The 24,555-nt window shown below is 51.7% G+C and overlaps 2 protein-coding genes across 5 annotated transcripts in view; one reads left to right on the top strand and one right to left on the bottom strand.

Moving 5' to 3' along the window:
* Positions 1–10,146, top strand: part of Vwa2 (von Willebrand factor A domain containing 2) — a 38,843-nt gene extending 28,697 nt beyond the window's left edge. The window contains exons 9-14 of the mRNA XM_040272365.2: positions 18–73; positions 2,277–2,384; positions 3,306–3,878; positions 5,276–5,827; positions 6,610–6,735; positions 7,531–10,146. Coding sequence (XP_040128299.2) covers positions 18–73; positions 2,277–2,384; positions 3,306–3,878; positions 5,276–5,827; positions 6,610–6,735; positions 7,531–7,643 — 1,528 coding nt within the window. The 3' untranslated portion in view covers positions 7,644–10,146. The remainder of the gene's footprint in view (positions 1–17; positions 74–2,276; positions 2,385–3,305; positions 3,879–5,275; positions 5,828–6,609; positions 6,736–7,530) is intronic.
* Positions 10,147–10,450: 304 nt separating this feature from the next.
* Afap1l2 (actin filament associated protein 1 like 2) overlaps positions 10,451–24,555 on the bottom strand; it is a 90,594-nt gene continuing 76,489 nt past the window's right edge. For 3 of the 4 annotated variants that reach the window (XM_040272363.2, XM_078045209.1, XM_078045313.1), the window contains 12 exons: positions 22,639–22,728; positions 21,614–21,698; positions 21,028–21,132; positions 18,698–18,909; positions 16,823–16,968; positions 16,063–16,252; positions 15,273–15,512; positions 15,024–15,195; positions 14,598–14,753; positions 12,609–12,802; positions 12,367–12,498; positions 10,451–11,624 (listed from right to left, as the gene is read on the bottom strand). In XM_040272363.2, the coding sequence (XP_040128297.1) occupies positions 11,598–11,624; positions 12,367–12,498; positions 12,609–12,802; positions 14,598–14,753; positions 15,024–15,195; positions 15,273–15,512; positions 16,063–16,252; positions 16,823–16,968; positions 18,698–18,909; positions 21,028–21,132; positions 21,614–21,698; positions 22,639–22,728 (1,749 nt within the window). In that variant the 3' untranslated portion in view covers positions 10,451–11,597. The remainder of the gene's footprint in view (positions 11,625–12,366; positions 12,499–12,608; positions 12,803–14,597; positions 14,754–15,023; positions 15,196–15,272; positions 15,513–16,062; positions 16,253–16,822; positions 16,969–18,697; positions 18,910–21,027; positions 21,133–21,613; positions 21,699–22,638; positions 22,729–24,555) is intronic. The other variant, XM_040272364.2, reaches the window with a different exon arrangement.

The raw sequence follows: 24,555 nt of genomic DNA, 5'->3' as shown, positions 1-24,555 counted from the left end.
GTTTCCTTGGGTTGTAGCTGGAAGAAAGTGCTCCTCACGCACCCTGCCACCTGCTACAGGACAACCTGCCCAGGTAGGGTCTGCCCCCCTGGATTCTCTGGCTCCTTCTGGGCCTTGGGTCCAAATTGGTTTGAAAAAGGGGTGTTGACAGTGCTGGGGCAGAGGGTGGAGTTGGAATGGGCCCTGGGGCAGGGGACAGGGCTGCAGCAGGGCAAGAGCCTCCTCCCGAGGTGGAGGCCTGTGCTTGTTGTGGTCTTTCTTCATCTGCTCCTGGTGATCTTGCGCTGATAATGGAACGACGGCTTTGGAATTAGACCCCCTTATCCTCGGCTCCTTGGTGAGAGACACAGGCAGGCTTCTCTTGGGCACCAGCTTCCTAGACTGTTCACACCCAGTGCCAAACTCAGGGCAAGATACCCAGTCGGTTCCCTCCTCGATAAAAATGGCGTACTGTTTGCCCAGCGTCTGAGTTCCCTGTTCGCCCTCCACACGGTAGGTGGTCCCATACCCAGGGACCTGTGAAGGTTCAGCAGATAATCCCCATGGATGTTCTTCCTCCCCTGCGAAATCCCACACCAACATGAGGAATTGGCAACGCCTTTGTGCACCATGGAGCATGGTTCCCGGTCCACCCTGACTGCTCCTCCCCTGGGGTCACTGACCTGGGAGCTGACATCACCCCCATGTGTGTGGTTGCCCATCCCTGTGTGAGCTTGCTCGTCCTGATGGGGCAGGAGCCCGTCTCTGGAGACACAGCCAGTGGTTCACGCACAGACGGGCGGCCTTCCAGGAATCGGGTGATCCCAGGCCTCCCTTTCAGATCACTGGCCTCTGGGGACAAGCGGGGCACCGAGAATGCTGCTGCTCAGAAGTTAGAGTTGGAGGATTTATGGTTTGGGAACCAGGGCAACTGGGTCTGAGTCCCCACTCTGCCCCTTGCCAGCCATCTGACCTTCCACCCGTGACTGCCACTCACTGAGCTGCAGCTTCTGCATCTGCAAAGTGGCAGGTTTTGCAGTTCCTACCTCCCAGGGCTCTAGCAGTGAGATGGGGCCGTGTGCGTGTGGCAGTTGGCATGGTACCGGGCCCACAGCGGATGCTCAACTGGAGGCCTCTGTTGCTGCAGTTCGTGAGCCCCCAGGAATTTCCCCGATGCTCCCGCTGCCAGGACAGCAGGCCCAGCAGAACTCCCAGAGTCAGCCTCAGTACTTTCTGGCTTTGGAAAGTCTGCGCTTTTATTTCCAGTGACGTGGCCACCAAGTAAAATATCAATATTTTCAAGCAAAAAGGACACAGCTCCCCAATCCCACTCACGACACGCTAGCTGCTCACCAAGCCTTCTGAGTACATGAGCACAGGAATCTCCTGCTTGTTCTCATGGGGCTTTACTGCAGCTGGCAATTATTGGTGAGCACATTAATCAGGGGCTGAGGTGGTGATCCCAGGTACCAGCGGTGAGACCCTTCAGAATGGGCCTGATTTTGACTTGGGCATGCTCGCCTGTGTAAAACATCAACTCTGAGGCGTCATTCATAATTGGCACTTTGCAGCCCAAAGCAAATGCTGCGTCACCTCTCGGGGAGTGTTCGCTTTGGGCTAAGACTTTCTACAGATTCATTCATCTCATGCCTGTAGTAACCCTGTGGCGTGGGGTGCAGTCATCAACGCCCTTTCTGGATGAAGATACAGAAGTGAGAAGAGCTGAATCTAGGTGCCAGAGGAAGGGGCGGTGGCCACACTGATCACCGAGCTGCCTGACTGCAGGATGTGAAGGCTCACTGTTGCCGTGCCAGGCTGTAGGGGCCCTTAAGAACAACCACCGGCAGAACTTGAGGGCCCTTAAGCTCCCAGCATTCCCTGAGTCTTAAGACACCCCCGCTGTGCTCTGGATGTTACTTAGCTCGTCATCCTTGGCAAGCTGCGTGCAGTGCGACTCACGGCTGCCCCTGGCTCCTCTAGGCCTTCTCAGCAGCTGTAGTAATCGTGGCCTGTGTTCCTGGTATCAGAGCCCATGAGCATGACCCTGGGTGGGCCTGTAATTCACACGGGGCCCTGCCAATCCCCCACTGTTTTTGTCCTTTATTAGCCCCACCTAGGCCCTCCTCCAGGTACTTGTTGGTTTGTCCCCTCTCTGCCCCAGGTGGTGTGGTTGGTTTCCTACTGGGCACTGGGGAGGAAAGGGGCTCCCGGGCCCTGCCGAACTCAGCCCCTGGCTGACCAGCACTCTTCACTTCTGGGCCAGTGTGCATGGCTCTTATCTGGTATCTCTCCGACAGGCCCTTGTGACTCCCAGCCCTGCCAGAATGGTGGTACATGCATTCCAGAAGGACTGGACAGATACCACTGCCTCTGCCCACTGGCCTTTGGAGGGGAGGCCAACTGCGGTATGTATGTGTGGGACTCGCAGGACTGACCACTGGGGAGCAGGTGGAGCCTGGGCTCCCCCTTCTCACCTCCCATCATTCTGGCTATTGAATAGAATCGGCCCTTGAATTTTCACGCCACCTACTTTCCCAGTACTCTGCCCATCTAACACCTCATGTGGTGTCTGAATAAATAAGTGCTTCATGAGTAAATCATCCTGGTGGCACAGCTCTGGCAGGACAGTGGCTCCTGGCTGATACTGGAGCATCACTGAGCCAGCCCAACTCTGTGGCCTGGTTCTGGGCAGAATCTTTTCTTCTTTTTCTGTAAAAAGAGAAACGAGGAGCCCGACCCCCCTCCCCACCTTTTTTTAAAATATATTTTTAGTTGTAGATGGACATGATACCTTTATTTTTTTAAATTTATTTTTATGTGGTGCTGAGGATCAAACCCAGTGTCACACGTTCTAGGCAAGCACTCTTCCACTGAGCCACAACCCCAGCCTCCCTTTTAAAGATGAAGACTATATAAGCTTCAGCTACAGGTGGTTGAGTTACAAGTTGATGGGATTTGCTTACCGCAGTGCTTGACACATAGTAAGGGCTTGTTAAATGTGACTTTTCAAAGTGACTTTTTAAGTGTAGTGTTAGGTTCACTGGAGACTCATATGGAAACAAATAAATGTTGGCCCCATACCTCACAACCCACTGCCAGAAGGGTTATAGGCCTAAGTGTGAAGAGGCAAAAGAGAAGCTTCTAGGAGAAAACACTCCTGTCTTCATGAGCTCAAGGCCATGATTTTCTACAGCTGTGTCTAACTCTGCAGGCACTGGTCACCTGGTGTCTCTGGCCCCTGGCAGTGTGGGGGTGTCTTGGGTGGGGCTGATCCACACCCTGCACCGACCACAGTGTGGCAGTGGGTGTCGCTGTGATTCCAGCAGCCCCCAAGCTGAGCCTGGAGTGCAGAATCGATGTCCTCTTCCTGCTGGACCGCTCTGCAGGCACCACCCTGGAGGGCTTCCTGCGGGCCAAGGCCTTTGTGAAGCGGTTCGTGCAGGCCGTGCTGAGCGAGGACTCCCGGGCCCGCGTGGGAGTGGCTGGGTACAGCAGGGAGCTGGAGGTGGCGGTGCCCATTGGGGAGTACCAGAACATTCCAGACCTGGTCAGGAGCATCGACAGCATTCCGTTCAGCGGTGGCCCCACCCTGACTGGCAGTGCCTTGCAGCAGGTGGCAGAGCGTGGCTTTGGGAGCGCCACCAGGACAGGCCAGGACCGGCCGCGCAGAGTGGTGGTCCTGCTCACTGAGTCCCACTCCCAGGACGAGGTGGCCGGCCCAGCGCATCGTGCAAGGGCCCGGGAACTGCTGCTGCTGGGTGTGGGCAGCGAGGCCGTGCGGGCAGAGCTGGAGGAGATCACTGGCAGCCCGAAGCTCGTGATGGTCTACGCAGACCCCCAGCGCCTGTTCAGCCAGATCCCTGAGCTGCAGGGGAAGCTGTGCAGCCGGCCCCTGCCAGGTAAGTTTGGGTGCCTGACTGGGGCCAGCTGGTCAGTGGGCAGGTCCTTCCTTCTGTTGGGCACCACTTAACCATTATCCTCTCTCCCTACTGAGGCTGGATCCACAGCGCTGATCATGGGGCTGGTATGTAAAGATCAGCGCTGTGGTTCCACCTTGGACAGGGCCCCCTGCTGCTTCCCTGGGAGATGGGCGGTAGGAAGCTGCAGCTGGGACCTGGATTCTCAGTCCTTGTCACTCTCCCCAGTGGCTGGGGACCACCCCCTCCTATGAAGGAAGAACAAGGATTGGCCTGCCTACTCCCACCTCTCTCCTCTCCTAAGGCAGCCAGGTTTTTTGGTTTTGTTTTCTTTTTTAAGAATGGTTGTAGATTTACAGAAAACAAACCATGACCATAGTGGAGAGTTCCCACATGGCCTGTCCCCAGTTTCCTCTTTTGTTAACACCTTACATTAGTGTGGAACATCATCATCATTAATGAGCTGATTCTTTATTACCATCCACACTGTAGTCAGAGCTCCTTTTTTTTTTTTTTTAACCCGATGTCCATCTATTCCAGAACACCAGCCAGGTCCCCAGAGGACATTCAGCAGGTCTCTTTACACTGTTCCACTGGTGCTGAGAGCTCCTGGGTCTGGTCCCTGCAGGATGGGAGAGGCTTTCTCCAGGCTCAGAGGCACCCTGTCCCACCAGCTCACCCTGACTCCTCCTGCAGTTCTAGCTGAAGTGTCACCTCCCCCGAGAAGCCCTGACCGCTCTCCTAGGCTCATCATGTTGTCCCCACTGTCCCTGCTCTTGTCCTCACTGCTCAATCCATTTGTAATTCTGTGTTCGTTTCCTTTCTGTACCCCATAGACAGCTCCCCAAAGCAGGACTCTGGGTACCGTGCATGCAGTAATGGGAGGTGCAGATGCTGTCACAGGGGTCCCAAAAGTTCAACAACTAACATGTGACAGAAGCTTTTCCCTTTTACAAACCTTTTAGAGCTGAGTGGCCTGGGCCAGTAGAGTGACTTAGCCATCTGTGGCTTCCATCTTGAGGTCCAAGGTCACTATTTCTCTGCCAGCAAGAAGGGGGAAAGGAGAGGGAGACGGCCAGCAGCTTTCACTTGCATAAGTCTGAGTTTGCAAATTTCTAACTTGAAATTGCTTGATGACTTTGGATCACACCTAGACACGTGGCCACACTTGGCTGCCAGGGAGGCTGGGAGCGTGGTCTAGTTGGGCATTCACATACCTGCCTGTGTGCTGGGGCTGCGTGGTCTGTGGCCACGAAGAGGAGGGTGGGTACTGGGTGGGCAGACAACAGACTGGCTGACCTGGACTCCATGTAGCCCAGACAGTCCCCACTGTGCTGGCCAGGTCCAGACAAGGGGGCCTGCTCTGCTTGTCCCTGCAGGCTGCCAGGCTCAGTCCCTGGACCTGGTCTTCCTGTTGGACGCCTCGGCCTCAGTGGGACCGGAGAACTTTGCTCAGATGCAGAGTTTCGTGAGGAGCTGTGCCCTCCAGTTTGACGTGAACCCTGACGTGACACAGGTTGGCCTGGTGGTGTACGGTAGCCAGGTGCAGACAGCCTTCGGGCTAGATGCCCACCTCACCCGTGCTGCCGTGCTGCGGGCCGTGAGCCAGGCCCCCTACCTGGGGGGAGTGGGCTCGGCCGGCACAGCCTTGCTACACATCCACGACAAGGTGATGACTGTCCAGAGGGGCGCCCGGCCTGGTGTCCCCAAGGCTGTAGTGATGCTCACAGGTGGGAGAGGAGCAGAAGACGCAGCTGTCCCTGTCCAGAAGCTGAGAAATAATGGCATCTCTGTCTTGGTGGTGGGCGTGGGGCCTGTCCTGAGGGAGGCACTGAGGAGGCTCGCTGGTCCTCGAGACTCCCTGATGCACGTAGCAGCTTACACCAACCTGCGCTACCACCGGGACATGCTTATCGAGTGGATATGTGGAGGTGAGTGGGGAACCCTTGCCCGGCAGGGCTGCACCCAGGATGGGACCTTCCCCTGGGCCCTCACCTGCATCATTACAAGGAAAGCAGCTCCTCCCAGCTCCCGAGGGCTCGCTTTCTGTGTGCCAGCCTATGTGGTAAATCCCACACTCACGGAACCAAACTTGAGATTTTTAGTGCATTCCATTTAAACAAATGACATGTCAAGGAAACTCCCAGTGCCATAAGAACCCTCTGTTGACACTAGCCTAGGTAGTAAATGACAGGCTGGCCTGGCCCTGTTGGCACCTAGCCTAATTCCAAGCCTTCATTTTGTCAATGACCTTCTTTCCACCTTTTTATGTGTCTTGCTGGGCGTGGTGGTGCACACCTGCAACCCCAGCAGCTCAGGAGGCTGAGACAGGAGGATTATGAGTCCAAAGCCAACCTCAGCAACAGTGAAGTGCTAAGCAACTCACTGAGACCCTATCTTTAAATAAAATACAGATGTACAAATTAGGGCTGGGGATGTGGCTCAGTGGTGGAGTGCCCTTGATTTCATTCCCCAGTAACCACCCCCCCCCAAAAAAAAAGTATGTGGCAATGATAATACAGTAAAACTGTAGGAAGGCAGGGTGCAAGGTAGGGTGAAGCGCCAGCCCTGTGCCAAGTTGTTGCTTTAGGGACAATGGAGATGCTGAGGTGAGAGGGACTACTGTAGTGACCTTGTGTCTGAACTGGGCTTATGAGTAGGGATCTTTGCTTCTGACCCAGGAAGGACCTAGTGGGCATGTTCTCTCTTGCAGAAGCCAAACAGCCAGTTAACCTCTGCAAACCCAACCCATGCATGAATGACGGCTCCTGTGTCCTGCGGAACGGGAGCTACCGCTGCGAGTGCCGGAGTGGCTGGGAGGGCCCCCACTGTGAGAACCGTGAGTGGGCTCTTGCTCTGCATGCTGCACTGGGGGTGGTATTCTGAATCCTGCCCGGTCCCACAAACTCAAAGACAAGTTCTATCATTCAATCGTTTATTCATTCACCCATGAGACATGAGGAGGAGCGCCTGCATTCCAGACATTGTTCTGGGGGTCAGGAAGACAACCGTATGTAGAATAAAACTCTGCCCTCATGGAGCTTCCATTCTCGGGTGGAGACAGACAGTAAACCAGACAAATATGACATGTATGCTCGATGCAGCTACACACACTGGGGGAAAATGAGAACTAGAAGGGAGACCTCAGTTAGGAGGATGGTAATGGGGGTGGAGATGGGGGCTTGGGCCCAGAGGCAGGCAGGTGAGTAGATGTGCTGGGACCTACTGGGAGTTCTTTTCGGAGTGCTATTTGCTCAGTGATGTGGGAAGAAGAGCCATCTGCTGAGAGTGAGGACAGAGAGGTGGGGTTGGGGAGAAAGGTAGCAGATGGGAGACATACAGGAGGCTTGTCGGCATTCCAGGCCCACCTGGGGCTCCTCTCCCTGAGCTTCAAGTTAGATCCGCTGGAAATCAGAAGGCAACCCGAGTTGGAGCTGGGGGCTTTCAGCCACAGACACAGGATGACTTCCAGTGGCTGGGGAGTGGTATGCAGGGAGTCAGATGGGGTCTAGAATCTGGCATCTTCTACTTGGACAGTGGGGTTGTGGTGTAAAAGCAAGACGTGAAGGGGCTGCTGACTGGTTGAAGAGAGGACTCAGAAGCCGATGTCCTCAGAATTTACTTCCTTCCCCAGGGGTCTTGAGAGGAGATGCTCCCAAGACACGCGGCTCCCATCAAGAGCCTGCAGGAGGACAGCAGCTGCACCCCACCCAGCGGCTACAGAGACCTGGGCGTCCTGGGAGCTGAGAGGGTGCTCCCTTTGGAGTGTGTCTTCTGGGGTCCTTTGAATGTCTGCCTCCAGCTCCATGCAGTGCCCACTAGCCTCTGCCAGGGCAAAGGGTACCCTGGCCACCAACGCCACTGTTTGGAGCACTAGTCGAGCTTGACATCACTAAGGGTGATACTGCAGACTTTAGGTATGTCAGTAAATATTTACTTCTGTACCCAGTTGTACTTTGTTGAGGTATGTCATCTGCCACTTTTCCCCTGAGGAGAAATGCGTGATCCTGGGACTACAGGAAATCTGATGGCTGTCTGGGGTTCATTTTGCCCACCACAAATGCTAGACAGGAAGTGGTGAGACGGTAATGCCCAGCAGAAGGTATTTACTAGCATATCATTTGGACCATGGAGCAATGGCACTTCCAAATGGGAAAAGTGTAGACTTTTTCACTTCCTGAAAGATCTCTTGTGTGCATTTGCTTTTAGTTTGGGGACTTATTGGTGTTTGTGACTTCTGTGTCAAGGAGACACTAGGAAAAGTCCCAGACTGGAATTTGACCAATTAATGAGCTTGGCTGGCTACAGGGGAGGGGTCAACTGTGCAAATGGCCCAGGTCTGGAGGGGCCTTGTGTGGTTAGTCTGGCTCTGGGTGACAGCTTCTTGGTGGGGCTTCCTTTTAAAAGAGTTTACGACCGAGAAGTTAATTATGGAGTGTTTATTGAAAACTTCCTTTCCTCTTTTAGTGGGGCAGAGTAGAATTCTTAAAATAAAGGTTAAAGAAACTTACAGAGACTTTTGCTTTTTTACATTTTTTTATACCTATTTCAAGAGGTGGTGTTATTTATTTAAAAGGAATATTTGCAATTTTTTTCTGGCAAACTGAGTATTTACTCCTGCAGTACTTAGGAATCAATTCTTCCCCTTGGTCATGTTGTTTAGAGTTGAGGTTTTAGTAGAAAAATCCAGAAACTTTTATCATAGTGTTTCCTTCTTTTCTTTGTGGTGCTGGGGATGGTTTTTGTCTTTTTAATATAAATATTTTGTTTTACGTATAAAAGTACAAATTTAATTTAAATACCAATTTAAGAAATTCAGGATTTCTGACGTTTGAAAAGTGTTTAAAAGAGTTATCACCATGGTATTATTAGACATTGAAAATTAAAAGTCTGGTGTCCCAAGCACTGGGTCATTTGTATTCTAGGGACATTTTTATTGATAATCAATTTTATGTTATTACTGTTCTTCTCAGAAGGCAATACTCGGACAGGGCCACAGGCTCATCCAGGAGATGCTGATCAATTATATTAATTCATTATCTTTAATAACATAATCATTTTGTCATGTAGGTTCTTTGCCTTGTTCAAGGCTATTTGGCTACTCATCTGGATTACTTGGACTTAAATAATACACTGGACCTATACATTGAAGGTCTTTACCATTTCTTTATTTTTTTAAAGAGAATTTTTAATATTTATTTTTTAGTTTTCGGTGGACACAACATCTTTATTTTTATGTGGTGCTGAGGATCGAACCTGGCGAGTGTGCTACTGCTTGAGCCACATCCCCAGCCTTTAAGTTATTGAGAGAGAGGATCTTGCCGTATTGCCCAGGCTGGTTTCAAATTTGCGATCTACCTGCCTTGGCCTCCTGAGTACCTAGGACTATGGGTGTGTACCACCACACCTGGCTTGAATTTTCTAGTGAATGGGTCACTGGCCAGATGGACCTTTTTAATTGTCCCAATAGAACTGGCATTGCCTAGCCCTTTTCTTTCATTTCAAATTTATTTCTAGCTTTAATTATATGAATGTGTTTTATTTACATTAACTAAAGCATTGAAGATGAATCATATCTTTTTATTTTCCTGAATGATCCTGGTGCCAGCTACCCTCTGACCACTCTAGTGTCCAGGGAAATACCATCTATAAATGATAGTTTTGTCTCTTCCTTTTGAAGTTGAGTACTTTTTCTCGTCATTTCCCTTCTCCAGGCTCTCCAGAATGTTTTTAAAAGTAGCAGTAATAACACTTACTCATAACTGGTTCTTAACAAAAAGGGCGGTCACTCTTGTGCTAATTTCTGTGTGTTTCCTGTAGGTCATCTTATCAGGTGAAGGATGCTTGTTCCTAGCTCTTGATGAATGAGAATGTTCATTATGAGCATTGAGATTTATGGTATGCTTTTCCCACATGTAGTCTGTTAATGTGATAAACTATACATTTGCATACTTTCATCATTGTTCAAAAAACATTGCTGAATTTCAATGATTTTTTTTTCCATCAACATCCAAAAGTGAGATTTGGTTTTTCTTTTGGATATGTATAACATTTTTGATGACTGTTGTGGAAAACCTGTTTCTCAGACTTTTACATGTCCATAGCACTTTCTTGTATCTGTACTTTGGCCTCTGTCAAGTCTGCTATTCTATACAGCTTTAGGGTTTTTTTGTTGTTTTGCATTAATCTTTTTAATGATCGAGAATTTGGTTTTGTCCTTTTGTAAATAAACATTTATGCCGTGAACTTCTTTCATTACTATTGAGGAGTCTGTTTAACTTTATAGGCATATTGATTTTTCAATTTGCCTATAAACAGTTTCTGCAGATGTTTCCAGAGAATTTGGTACATTTCTAATTATACTATTTCTACTATTACAATCCTCTTTTAGCCTTAGCTGGTGACTTGTGTAAGAGGACTTTGAAATCTTTTGCTGGGATTGTACCTTATGGTTCTATCAGTTTGTATATATTTTGAAGTTTAAATGTTTGGCCCTCAATAGTTCGTCAGGCCCTGCCCCAAGTTATTCCATGAAATACAAGGAAAACCTGAAATACAATGACCATTTTATTAAAAAACAAAAAGAACTAACTCACTTGGTTCAGGTCACCAAGTATTTATGACATGGGAAATAAATGCCCTGGGATTAGAAAGACAATACATTTTTTAAAAAAGACTTTTAGCTCTCAGGAACCATGGTTAGAGAACTAAGGCGGGTATAGATGAAATGTTTCAACCTGTGTTAACAATGAGATCACAGCACAAAGAAGAGCCACACTATACTAACCGAAATTCACCACTTTTTTTTCTTGCAAGGTAACTAGAAATTTAAACAGAACTTCAACACAGGAACTAACAGAGCATCATATTAAATAATTCTCCTGTTCAAAATGGCCTGACTATAGGACTGAATCTGTAAACATAGGATAATTTTTTTCTATAGTCATGTAAAAAGTCAGATCTCGAAAAACACTTTTCACTGTTCTAAACGATGGGATTTTAAACATTTCTATACAATACAGTATCACAATTTTATTTAAAGGCAGTTGATTCAGGGCTGCCTTGGACCAGAACGAAGACCCTTGGTGGGATCAGTGCCTCAGCTGGATCCCAAATATTTCTCTCAGCTACTGTTTCTTAAAATTCATACTGCAGGTGGTACTGATGCTGTTTAAAATCACTAGAGACTGAGCTGGGCCCACAATCACACTGGAGATCAAACTTGAAGGCAAGGGCGGTTTAACCCCCAACTCTGTTGGCATTGGAAATGGCGCTCAGGTCTTCTCAGTCACCAAAGCCAGGGGGACAGGGTCCTGATAACTCAATTTTTCTTCTACCCCAAAGTTTAATCACCAGAAACTTTTCACTAAAAACACTTGATAAAAAACCAGAAACAGAACATCCCTAATACAATGTCTTGTTTACAGCCAATAGACTCCAGTCTCCAAAGAAGCCTTATTTTGGATTTGCTCCCCTGTTGTTATTTGCTGGTCAGTATGAATACTTGGAGAATCACTTTTCATCAAAAAGGGACAGAGCCAACTCTTAACCAAGCTTTCCATTCACAGTACCCGAGTCCTGGCTTTTTCTTCCAAACAGACTCACCCTTTCTCAGAGTCGCTGTTTCAGTGAAGACTTTACCAAAGCAGGATTGTCGCCAAGGTCCCAATGACACAAAAGTCTTTAGATGATGTTCGTTTCCTAACTTGCTCCTTTCTTCTCCCATTCCTGGAGCACCAAATACCAGCACACACACACCCCCCCCCCAAAAAAAGAAAGTTATTATCTGTAGCAACCTTTATATACTCAGAAAAAATGTAAAAATTTAAAGCACAGAAGCAGTTACAAATAGGACGAGTATGTTTCAAACCTGTGTGCTCCTTCCTGCAAGGAGCACCTATTAAGAGATGGCCTGGCTCTGGCAGAGTGCTGCTGACCATAACAGTGAGGGAGGGGAGGTCACCTACTCCAATGGATTGAACACCCAGTGGGTGGGTGCCTCTAGCAGGACAGAAAGAGCAGTGTCCAAAGGCAACTCCAGGCATGTTCTTTATTGTACAATTGAGGTAAAGACTAATGTTACTTTGTCTAGCCCTCAGGGAGAGACCCGATCATGGGATCCATCCATCCGTTGTTGGGTGACTTGTTTATTTAATTTTAATGGTATAAGGCCTTTTGGAGGCACTGATTTTTGTGGTCTGAGCTGGCCCATATATTCCACTCATAGCCAAGTGGTGTCTATGTCCACCTGGGTCCTCCTCCAGAGGAGAAGTGTCCTTGGGGCTTACCGATAAGAACACTTGAATCAAGTGTAAGAGCCTTCTGGCTAATCAAAGGTACAGTGAAGCCAGAGTCACTGACTTTCTGTTGAGAGCTGAGCCCTCATCAGGACTGGCTCCCACCGCCACAAAGAAGAGCCACTTCTTAGCAATGGTTCTGCTGGCCCTTGAGGCTGGCAGTGACTGCTTACCTTGGCTTTCTGGAGGACGGTGCCCTTGCCTGTGACCATGACAGAAAGAGGCCTGTTCTTGAGGGCGGTTGCAGAGTTGACTGGGGTGCAGTCTGGGGGAGAGGTGGAGGCGGCGGCGGCGGTAGCTTTGGGCTGTGGTTACAGGAGGAGAGCAAGAGTTGAGTTGGGCAGGAAGACATGACCCACTTCCCCTAGCCCATGTCCAAGAGGCCCAGCAAGAGCTCAGAGGAGCTGGCACTCACACGAGGGCTCATGTTGTCCAGGTGGGTAGTGTCTACAGTGGTGCCCAGTGTCACGGGCCCAGCCTCAGCCTTCTTCAGGTTGTCCTTCACCTCCATGATGTTGAGCTCTAGGTCGACACGCCTGCTCTCCTCTATCCGACACTCCTCGTCAATTTCCTTCAGCTTCTGTTCCAAGCTGGCCAGGACTCCCTTGTCTGGAGACAGAATTAAGCCGCTACAGAGAACAGCATTTCAGCTGAGGCCAGGGAGCCACGCGGAGTAGGAGGAGTTTACACACACCCCTGCTGGAGGAGGACCACCCAGGTGGACACAGACCACAGGTCCAGCTTTTCCACTCAGAGGTGGGATGGCCTGTGTGTGCAAGAACAGCCTCTAGGTCCAGATCTTGTGGAAGCATTCTACAAAGCCTGGGAAACCTTCCTTGGAAGGGTAAGTCTCTTCTGGTGGGCTCGCAGGGGTTCTGAGATCTTGCTCTTCTTGCAGCGAAAGCATGAGGCAGGCTGGGTTCTCTGGCTACCCCCCCAGTTCCCTCTATGCCCTGGGTCTTGTGCTTCCCGAGGCCTGACCTTAGCCCCTAGGGATAAAATACAGAAAAGTGGGCTAAGAAACCGCCTGCAGGAGCCCATTGCTGGAGGAAAGGATGGCACCACATGGGTCAGTGTAGTCCCAAGCATGAGTCGACAGCCACCAGGTTGTTAGCAGGCTTTGTGGTAATTGATCACCTGTGGGCCTCAGTCAGAGACAAGCAGTAAGAGGGGCCACTGTTTAGGGAAAATTCATAGAGAAAAGTTGAGAACACCTGAAGTGATATTTTTGGTGTTGACATTTAAAGATAATATAGTTGTTATTTGCTGGTCAGTATGAATACTTGGAGAGTCACTTTTCATCTGGATCTCAAGGGCTTATTTGCAAGGAGAATAAACCATAGTGAAAATTCTCTTCTCCCACCTGGACTATCCATTAAGAAGAAAGGGTGGGGAGCCCCTGCCTCACACCAGCTGGGGGCTTTCCAAGTACCGTCACAGATGACCCTGGGTCACCCACATCAGCTCATGTCCCAGCCCTCCAGTCTCAGCTGAGTCAAAAGTAAGCCCAGCCAGGAACACCTCGGCATCAGAGGGTGGCTGTTTAGAGTGACAGATGGTAGATTGGGGTAAGAAAGTGGGAGAATGACCGATACAGGCTCTGGGGTCCAAAACTTGATTGTGGTGATGGCTACAAAACTGTGAATATACTAAAAAATCATTGACTTGGTCACTTTAAATGGGTCAACTACATGACAACTATCTCAGCAAAGCCAGTATTTAAAAACTGGGTGACTGCAACCCCAAGACCTTCCTTCAGCAATCGAAAGCTTCCCAGAAAGCAGCTACATTTGTCCCCATACCTACTATGCCTATTGGGCTTGTTCATGCAACTCTGAAATTTAAATGTTAAGTGAGCACAAAGCTACTGTCAGAAATTCAAGGTTAGAGGAGGTTCTACAAGAGGGAAGTTGCTAGAAAACAGTTGTCCAGCGATAGGAGGGTGATTTGGAAGACAATCTGGAAGGCCTCAGATTTGCTTTACAAGTATCTTAAACTTTGATTCACTTCAAAGGAGTGGGTCTGGAGGTTGATGCTTTACCAGTGTGGCACAGGGCAGTCGGCTCGGCCATGGGATACCACTCTGCTGACCCACATCTCAAAACAAGGCCTTGGCAGGGCGTCAAAAGATGGGCCCAGGAATGGTACATTTGTTTTTCTTAAGATTTCTACCTTAAGCTAGCCAGCTACCTGCTGGTCTGCTTGGGCTGGGTCAGGGTCCCCCTGCGGGATGGCAGCCTTTCAGATAGGGCTAGAGAGGTGACAAGGATATGCCACAGGTGAAGGGGCTCAGGCCCAGAGATCTGGAAGCCAGTGACAGATCTAGGTCCCACCACCGCAAAGCCCTTATGTCCCCTAAGCTGAGAGTCCAGCCCTGGGCCCTCCCCGCCTGGAGGCCCCTTACCCGCACACTTTAGCAGGGTCTCTTTCAGCTCCCGTTTCTCTTTCCGGAGCTGAGCCAGGTGCCCCCGGATCTCTTCCTTCTTCTTCTCGAGTCTGTCTTTCTCCTCTGTGTACCGTTTCACCTCAGCCTCTGTCCGATTCTTGCCAAGTTTGATTTCTGTGGACCCAGAAGGGGATGTTCCAAGTCAGCTGAGCTCGATTGTTAGGGCTGTCCCCAACTACTCCCCAGACGCAGAAGATCAGAGCTGGACACCAGGCCAGCCCATCAGGGGCAGGAAAGGAAACTGGGTGCACGTTTTCTTTGCTGTGCCGCTTTGGGCAAGTTACTTCACCTCTTTGAACCTATTTCCTCATCTGCAAGGGAGGGAATAGGGCTGATTTCTCTGAGCCAAGTACAAAACGCTAAGCGCTGATCTTGCATAGGTACCTGCACTGGTCACTCGCAACCTGTCCTTCACAGGTGGGCTGGCGCTAGCTGGGGTGACAGCCACAGTATCGGGGCAGTTTGGTGGGAAGGAGATTCTCTGCTGCTCGGGCTGGAATTTGACTGTGGGGATTCTCGGGGAAGGCTCCTCGGGCTCCCGGCTCTCCAGCTGCCTCTGTGTGGGGAGAAAACAGTTCATCTGGAGGATGGGCCCAGGAAGGTGGGCAGCCCTCTGCAGGGACCGGCCTGTACCTGCTGCTCTGGGTTCTCTGCAGACTTGGTGCAGGGCTCATCTGGGGCCAGGCCTGGCTCAGCAGGGAGGGCCTCAGCTGGATCATCGAAGGGTGGAGACGGGGGGAAGAAGGCCTGAGCCTGGGCTGCGCCGGAGCTGTACAGGAAGGACTTGACTGGCGTGAGGTCCAGGTACACTCGGTCAAGCTCACTCTCAGAGGGGGCATCTGCGGCAGCGGGGGCTTCCTCCGCGGGTTCCACCTGCAAAAGAGCCAGATGCCATCCAGCATGACTCCGTTCCCGAGTTGTGACGGGGCACCAGCCCAGCCTCAGAGCGCCTGTCTCCTCCAGGGGTTCCTAGACACGCCCTCCCTCCCCAAGGAGCCTCCTGTTGAGAACTGGTAGTGCCACTCCAGAGGCTGGAGGAAGACCCAGGCCCAGCGTTCACCTTCCCTGACCCTCACCTCCTCGTCTGTGCAGAGGGAACCGGCAGCGCTTCCCGTAGTGGGTGGGATTCAGTGAGATCACCCGCAGAGCCCCAGCAGAGCAAGGCTCCATGCCAGGAACTGCTGGGTAGTGACCCCACCTCAGCCCTGTGTGGGCCTTGATGGCTAATGGTGCCACCTTTCCCCTAGCACTGCCGCAGGCCAGGCCATGCATAGAACTGAGCCAGCTGCACCCGGGGTCTACACTGATGGCCTTCAGGTGACTTAGAAACCACTCATCTTGGAGACAACCTGACCACCTCCAGCATGGGGGTGCACAGGGCAGGCAGGAGGAGGACTGGAGCTGCTACCCTCCAAGCCCTTACCGTGGCCGTCAGCTCTGACATCTCCACGTCATCATAGAGCTCCTCCTGGCGGTCCTGGCTGGGCAGCCCGTCGATGTAAGTGTTGGGCTCTGAGAACTTTCTCTGCATCAGTCTGGAAGACACGGGCCAGACACAGCATGCGCTAGGCACCCAGGACAGGGGGTGGACTCGCCAGGATGCAAGGCTTTGGCTGCATGAAGATATGGGGGTGAAGGCCTGCCTCCATGTGTTGGGGGCATCTCTCTCTTCCCAGAGCTTTTGCCCTAGAACTCTTGGGTCCAGATCCGCCCCCACCAAAAAAATATTTCCCTGCCCCTCCTCCTGACACCTCTCATTTAAGAGCCTCCCCTGGCTCTGCACAATACCCCTGGGGCAGGGTACACCACACACTAGTCCTGTTTTATGCATAAGAAAATGGATTCTGCTTCAGTGGCCTGGTTGGCTTTCACCAGTCCCAGCTCTGCCTCCCTGTGAGGCATCAAGTGCTGAATTGGTGTAAAGACAAAGGACAGGAACCCACTCTGCCTAGGGAGCTGGGGAGTGTCCAGCCAGAGCCCACGGCCACCCAGAGCCCAGCTCAGCTTGCAGATCTTAGCAGGACCTCCCTGAGGGCTGCCCCTTGGCCTAGGACTTATGGACAGGGCTGAGCCCCGTGCTGTCAGTGGCTGCTCTGTTCTAGCTCTGCACCAGAGCCTGGCCCAGGGTCTAGAAGCAGGGCTGGGAGGGGGAGAGGGCATAACGGGAGGCCCTTCCGACTCACAGGAGAGAGGTTTTGGCGGCGCTCACGATACAGGAGACTCTCTCGGCGTCCACGTAGTCGTAGGTGAAGTCTTCTGGGTCTGTCTTGGAGCCTGACTCGGACAGCAGGAGGCCTAGCCAGTGGCCCATCTCCTCAGAAGACTTGGCCTGGAGGGAGGCCGAGAGACATGAGCCAGGCCCCCCCCCCAGGCCACCACACTGCCATTGCCTGATCCCGGTCCTGTCTTTCAAGTCCCTGAAACAGCCTGGCTTGGGCGTGATCTTTAACAGCATATCCCATCCCCAGGGACCCCATTTCCATCTGTGACGCCCTGGATATTAGTCCAAAATATCACAGGTCATTTATATGCCTGTGCTTCTATAAACAACTGTTAACAGTTATAACAATGAAGAATTGTACTGTAGGTTGACACCTCTGTGTCATGATGCTCACGTCACTGTCACTCTAATCCATACATACCAGACTGCCTGGACCTTGCTAAGGAATACTATTCAAATTTACTTTTGCTTATGACTTCAAATCAAGGCATCTTAAAGACCTAACAGCAGATCAAGTAGCTCTACTAATTACCAAAATTCCAGTGAATTTGGTGTTTCCCCTCTGGGGTATAATGCGTTCTAATTCAACACACACTTTGGGCACTTCTATTAAAATGCCAACATCGTTTCTTGCCTTTAGAATGAGAAAAATCTAGGAATTCTATAAAAGCTTCAGGTTTATCTCCATGAGGAAAACCAGCATTTGGGCTTTATACCACACACATTGAGTTTTTCTTAAATGGAGAGGCAGCTGTAAGCCCAATTGGATGGTTAGTTGGTTTCCTTCTCCCACGTATTTTCAACTGAATTTCTCAATACTGCTTTTCATGGGGGTCCCCAAGTGTAGGCTACTACCATCTTTGCCCGAGGCAACTGTAGCAGCTTCCTGGTAGGTCTCTTTTTGTCCCCTTTCTGTCCATCCCCCACCTAATAGCTGGATGAAGCATCTTAAAATCTACATCTGGACCTGCCACCTCCTTTGAGGGACAGGGATCCCACTGCTCCTAGGATCAAGCCCTGCCCACTCCCAGCCTCATCTCCAGCCAGTCCCCATCCAACCTGCCTGGTCCTTGCCTCACTTGTTTGCAGCAACTGTAACTAAGCAATTAATTGGGTAATTAGCCAAATATCCTCACATTCACAAACTGGAATATAAGTTCCATCAGGGGGCATCTGTCTCTTTTGTCTGCCACGTTATGGTTATGGTTCTGAGCAGATATTTGCTGATTGTCAAATGGGTCGACCAAGCTCATCTTTAGGAAGCTATTATGATGTGGATGTTTTAGCCACTAGAGGGCAGTGTTAGAGCAAAATTTGGAAGAAGACCTGGGATAAAAGACTAAGCCAACAGGAGTTAATGGGCAAGTGTGTGCCATCAGCTCCACCTGCGGGGCTCCCAGCAAGGCATTATGTCACCTCGTGAGTGATTGTTATAAATGTAACACCACATCAGAGGGTGGGGAATGGGAGAAATGTATCACAGAGCAAATCCTGTCCCCCAGATAAGAATGAGGACTGACAGAGCTTAAGTACCAGCCCTCCTGGTTGGTGACACAAACTAGCACCCATTTGAATCCTAGAGCCTTTCTGGCAGCTCTGGGAGTTATAAATACTCTGCCTGCTCTAAGTGCAGGAAGTAGCTCATTGCCCCACTCCTGTAACACAACCACCCTGAGGTTGGAACAGGAGTGGACATTTTTTTTTTTTTAAATGCAAACAATCACAGACAAGGGAACTAAAAATGGCCTGAGGCTAGGTGGATCCTGCCTCAGCAGGATCACAGCCCTGGAGACCTGCAGCCACCAGCTGCCCACATCCTCCTAGGGGCCAGTGGTACCTCGAGCTTGGCCAGCTCCTCCCCTCCGTGGAGGATGCGGAAGGAGTAGAGATGGTCGGGGCTGGGATCTGGGACCACCTCACAGCCCACCAGGCTGAGGGGCTGCTGGGCCACCTTGCTGCGGTTCCGGTCCTGGTAGAAGTGCAGGTGGCTGTCCCTGACAGAGCACCAGCGTGACTTCCACTGGCTGTTCACCAGAACATTCAGGTAACCTGTAGGAGACATGCAGTGGGGTGAGGCTGAGAAGCAGCTGGGGCCACACACCTGCAGGAGGGGACATGGCTGAAGGAGGGCCTCTGGGCCTCAAGACTGTGCTCTGGCATCAATTTCAGAACTGTCCATGCCTTTCATATTGCATGGAAGCTTGAGGATCTCAAGTCCCTAGTTTTCTTTCTGTGTGTAAGCAGCCAGGCCCTCAGCAGCACTCCCTCCTAAGCACAGGTCACCCAGGTCACTGTGGCAGGAAGCTTGCCCACCCCATCTCCCAGCTGCTGGCTCAACCCTGCAGCCTCTGCAGCTGCAGCTTTCTTGGTTCCCGACAGCCTTTGCATGCTGCCTCTGCAGCTGCAGCTTTCTTGGTTCCTGACAGCCTTTGCATCCCCCGGCTATTCAGACTCAGCCTGTGCAGCATTCAGCCTTCCACCAGAGCCCCTGGAACCTGGTCCAGTGAAACTCTCTGCCTCCACATCAGCCTCCCCACCTGGACACACCTGCTTCCCAAAGGCAGGAACTGCATCATGGCCTCTCTAAGGCCCAAGGTTTGTCTTATCCACCAGGGACCCCATTTCCTCTAGGCACAAAGGCTGCCAGCACCAGCACCCATCATGCCATTCTTTAGTTCTCAGAGGGTTGCTGTGTGCTGTGTTCAGCTTCCCAAGGAGAGGACAAGGCTTTTCCCACATCAGATAAGTGTTTACTGAGTTGATACTATCCACCACAAGCAGCCTTGTCCCTGCAGTGACAAGGATGCGTAAAATGCAGCCTCAGGACCCTCCTTCCACCTGTGCAGTGAGTCGATAGCTCTTTGCTCCTCACCTTCTCAGATACACTGACTTACAAAGTGCAGTTTGGTCTGGAAAGGCGGGAGCTCAGATCTTAAGCACCCGAGTCTTAGGGAGGACAGCCACTGTGTTCTCTCTGGCCTGCCCCCAAGGGACAGGAGCATAGTTGGCTGAGAGAGCAGACTTCCAGCAATGACCCAACCATCTCCCAGACAGTGACGCACAGGGATCAGGTTCCCAGGCTGCAGGGGCAGACAGACCCAGGCACTACCCATCGTCCTGGCCAGAGAAGCAGGAGACCACTCCATTTTTCTTTTTTCGGTACCAGAGATTGAACTAGGGTGCTTAACCACTGAGCCACAACCCCAAAGACAGGATCTCGCTAAGGTGCTTTAGGGCCTAAGATGCTGAGGCTGGATTTGAACTTGTGATCCTCCTGCCTCATTTTTCCTAGCTGCTGGGATTACAAGTGTGCACCACCACTCCTCCACTCCTTTGCTATTCCACCCACCATCCTGCCAGCCTCAAACCAGAAGAGAACCCAACTGGGCCTCAGAAAAGAGTCTGGGGACAGGACATCATTCCACAAGGATGTAATGGCCAAAGGCAGACAGTAATGGCCTTCAGGCCCCAAGGAGGGCTGCAGTTGAGAACCCCAGCTTGGGGATCAAGATCCCTTACAGCAGTGTCTTTGCCCTCTGACCTTGGTTTCCAGATCTAGGGCAATGACAATGACATCTAAGAACACACTAGCCCCTGTAATGTCCTCCGGTCCAGCCATGCGGGCTTCTCACTTTCCCTTCCTCAGCCCACCTGTTCTGAGTCTTTGCTGCTGCCCCAGGTGGTTCTAGCCTCCTCAGCTCCACCTGCCTTTAAAGCCCAAGTCCACATGCCATGTCGGACCACAGGGCAGAAGAGGTTCTCCATGTCCCTGAGTCCTGACTGCCACAAGGAAGGCCAAGTGCATGCTTAGGGGGAAAAGCCATCCTCTCTCTTAGGCTGAAGGTCTTAAGACTGAGCCTTCCACCCGCCTTCCCCGGTCCTGACACTGTGTCTGCCATGCCCCCCCTCCCCAATACACACTGATCAACTAAGCATCAGTCTTTAAAGAACACTTGGGGGACACTGATTAGTTCCCCTTTCACAAAGGATCCAACACTGCAATAAGACCGACTCCGGCTCAGCACAAGGACTACTTACAACAAAGACAAACTAAAACCAGGGGCTGTGTGCTTGCCATCCCTAGAGGTGCTTAAACCGGCCCTGGCACCCCCTGACTTCGTGGTCTGGGCTCCAGCCCTAGGTCCTGGAGGCAGCTATGGTTCTTACTAGATGTCTCCAGGGACCTCTCTGGGGGCTCCAGCGAGGTGGATTTCTTCCTGCCCAGGTTCATTAGGTTGCTCAGTTTGAGGCCAGCAGAAGATTTCTTTTTGACTGTCGAGAGGAGAGAGAAAGCAATCAGTGTTGCACGCAGCCCACCCACATGCAAACTCATCCCCTCCAGAACCCTCTTGCTCCCTGCCTGCATGTGCGCACGCGCACACACATGTCTGCTCCCCAGAATTGGCTGTCTCCAAAGTCACACCGTCAAGGGGGTACTCAGCCTTCTCATAAGAACAGATAAGCACTTGAGACTCTTTACAGACTCTATGGCTCAAAGGGATTTGAAGTAGGGTTGGCCAACAAGAAGAGACGGAATACTCCATCCTCAGCCTTTCATGAGACTTCACTTCAATTTGGCCACCTCTCCAGTCTCCCAGGCTCTATCAGATGCAGGATTTCCAATGGTTTATAAGTTGGGGGGTATGTTAGAATCAGCTGTTGAAACCCATTAGGGTTGAGTCAGATGGCCAAGTCTCATCCTGGAATAATGTCACCCTCCCCACCACGAGGCCGCCAGCCACAGCGGTGTTACCGTCTTTGGTCTCTGGGACCTCAGGGTGGCTGTCTGTGGAGCTTCCGTATTCTGGAGCAGACAGGTACTTTTCAGCTATATCTGGCTACAGGAAAGAAAAAGGGGGGAGTGTAGAGAGAGAGATGAATGGGAACCACTGGCTGGGAATGGTTACATTGAGAACTTCAATTTAAGAGAGATTAGATGCATCTTGGGTGCAGACAGGGATAATCTCCATCTACGGTTGACTAGGCGCGTGGGGACTAGCTGTAGCTGGTTGAATGTGACTCGGGAACATTCCAGTCAACCACCTATTCTAGGAAGCAAGCTGATGGCCCCAACCAACCGGCCTGACCTGAGGCAGGACCCAGGAACAGTGGCACCTGGCCATGGAAACACCTCAGAGAGATCCTCAGTTCCTACCTCAACAGGAAGGACACACAAATTCACCCTGCCACAGAATGAGGGAGACCACCACTGCCCGGCCTCTCTCAAGTCCCTGTGGCCATGCTGCAGCACGTCCGTCTCCAGGGGCCTGAGAGACGCGTGGGCCCTCTGGCTTCCATTCCCTGGCAGGGACCCTCTGCACTGCCAGGCTTTAGGGTACCCACCTGCAGATACTCAGGGACCTAAGGGGTGACCCTGCAGGTGACAGCCCTCCACCCGATTTCCTTGACCTCAAGCCCAGGCTCCAGGCAAAGGCACCCTGAGCCTTCTGGAGGTAGGGGACACGTCAAGACTGCCCCTCCCAGAGGCTCCGCAGGGGAACAAGCAGGAAGGAAGAGCCTCACAGAATGAATCTCCCAGCCGAAGCGTGTAGGGCCACGTGACTTTTGCTCTCATAACACTGCCCCCGCCCTAGCAAGAAAATATTTCAGCCCTGTATCCATTTCATCCTTCTTCCTGCCAAACTAAGGTCACTGCCCTTGTCCAAGCATTGTATGTTTCTTTTAATTGAGTTGAAATACAAAGCTCCCAATTTTACACTTGAAATTCATGTGGAAGAAGGGCAGATGGCACTCACTTCCAGGCGGGCAGAGCCTTACCCGCTGACAGCACAGGCGCTGGGCATCTGGGATGTACTGGTTTCCCTCGGAGGCTCCTTCGGAAGGCAGGCCGCTCACCTCCTGGATGACCTGAGGCAAGAACACCCTCAATGAGGCCAGGGTCCTTGGAAGGCCCTTCCACCCGCACACACGGCCAGACCACGGCAGGGGCCCTCGGGGCCGGGAGAGTGGGTACAGAGAAGACCCATAGCTGAAAGGAACAGAGAAGCACTGCCCCTGCCCCGGGCCCCATGGGACTCAGTTGTGGAGGCTGCAGTGGTTGAACCTGGTGGCACAGGCCCATGGCTACAGGTCCCCCATGTCCTGGGTGTCGGTGAGGGGCCTTGCAGCAGAGCCCCAAGATGGCCAGAGCAGCCAGCCTTCAGCTCCCCGAGCCCCTTCCTGCCAGCTGCTCTGCTTTGGGTGACACGAACAGTCCCATTTGTTAGACAGTCCTCTGGCGGTGGGGGCCATGGGCTGGCTCTGGACTCTCCACGCCACTCGGGAGCAGGCCAGCCGACTGCCTTGAGCTGACCACCATTACCATCTCTCCAAACTTGCCCGCTACCATCCCTCCAGCCTCCCCTGGGAAAAAGCCTTTTCACTGCCACCCAGGGCCTGGGCTGGGGACACACAAAGGTCAGAGGTGGCTCTGACTTCACTAAACAGCAATGCACCCACCCCCCTTCTGAGCCAGGGGCCACCTCGGGGATTCCCAGAGGGGCATAGCCCAGGCTGGCACACACACACACACACACATATACACAATTGCAAAGCCCTTTGGAGGTACAGAATTAGTAAGAGCAATTTCAAGTCCCCTTCCTTTTCAATCTTTGCCTAGAGCAATTTGTGGAATGGGCTTAACATCACAAAAGCCAAAGAACACAAGGAAGAACAGTTATGGGGGAGGGAAACAAGACAATTCTCACTTTCAACACTGACTCCAGTTAGGCTCTTTGTTCCACAAAGAATATATGACACAGTTTCATAGGAAGAGGGTTGGTGCTGGGGTCGGCAGACTAGCCACATGACCTTGGGCCCAAGCCCCAGCTCTGGCATCTGTAAGATGGGGCACCTCTACAGAGTGGCTTTGGGGACTTGAGTGTCCAGTACCCAGCACAGGGCAGGCACATACATTCCTGTCTTTAATACGTCAAGTGTGATTCTGAAGAATCAGGAAGCCCAGGGACGGTGGGCAGGTTCTGCAAGTCCCAGGCAGCTTGATGGGGAGCCCTGAGGCAGGCTGAGCAGCCACTGTAGGAGGCAGGGACTTCTGGAGCCAGGCCCTGACAGCCAGGTCACCTCTGCACTCCTCTGACCTGGGAGAGAGGCCCCTCTGTGAAGGCTGGACACAGATGGGCTGTGCCTTCTGAAAGCGCTCTTGTCTTTAAAGCCACCAGCAGGGACTGTGGGGGTTGGGGTCTTAGGAGAGGGCGTGAGAGTCTGCAGCAGGAGGCTGGGGTCAGGGAAGGGAGAGATGGGTCTGGGCAGGCAGGGAACAGCACTAGGAACTGGGGACAAGGGAAATGTGTGCTCACATGCGTGTCCACATTGTGCGTGTGGGTGCACACATGTGCATGCATGTGTGTATAAATGTGTATGCGCACGTGTGCGTGCACACACCCATGCTCCTGTGCACATAGTGGGTGAGGGTGAGGATATGGAGAGCTGGCAAAAGCCATAGGGGAGACCTGGTGAGACGAGGAAGTTCAAAGGCAAACTAGCAGCTCCAAGCCCAGGCCCTAGTCAGCTCTGCAGCCCAAGATCGGCCCCTAGCACTCTCCAGGCCTCGATGGTCACCTCTGTGCTGGTCCAGTTTCACGTACTCTGCCCAGGTGCAGCACAGTAGCACTTCACATGAATTAAGGAACCAACCCAAGATCACTCAGCTCAAAAGGGAGGAAGCCAGGATTCGAG

This window comes from Ictidomys tridecemlineatus, chromosome 1, assembly GCF_052094955.1.
Source record: "Ictidomys tridecemlineatus isolate mIctTri1 chromosome 1, mIctTri1.hap1, whole genome shotgun sequence".
Lineage (NCBI taxonomy): Eukaryota > Metazoa > Chordata > Mammalia > Rodentia > Sciuridae > Ictidomys > Ictidomys tridecemlineatus.
The sequence above is the reverse complement of the archived record's forward strand: the minus strand, read 5'-3'. Positions and strand labels throughout refer to the sequence as shown.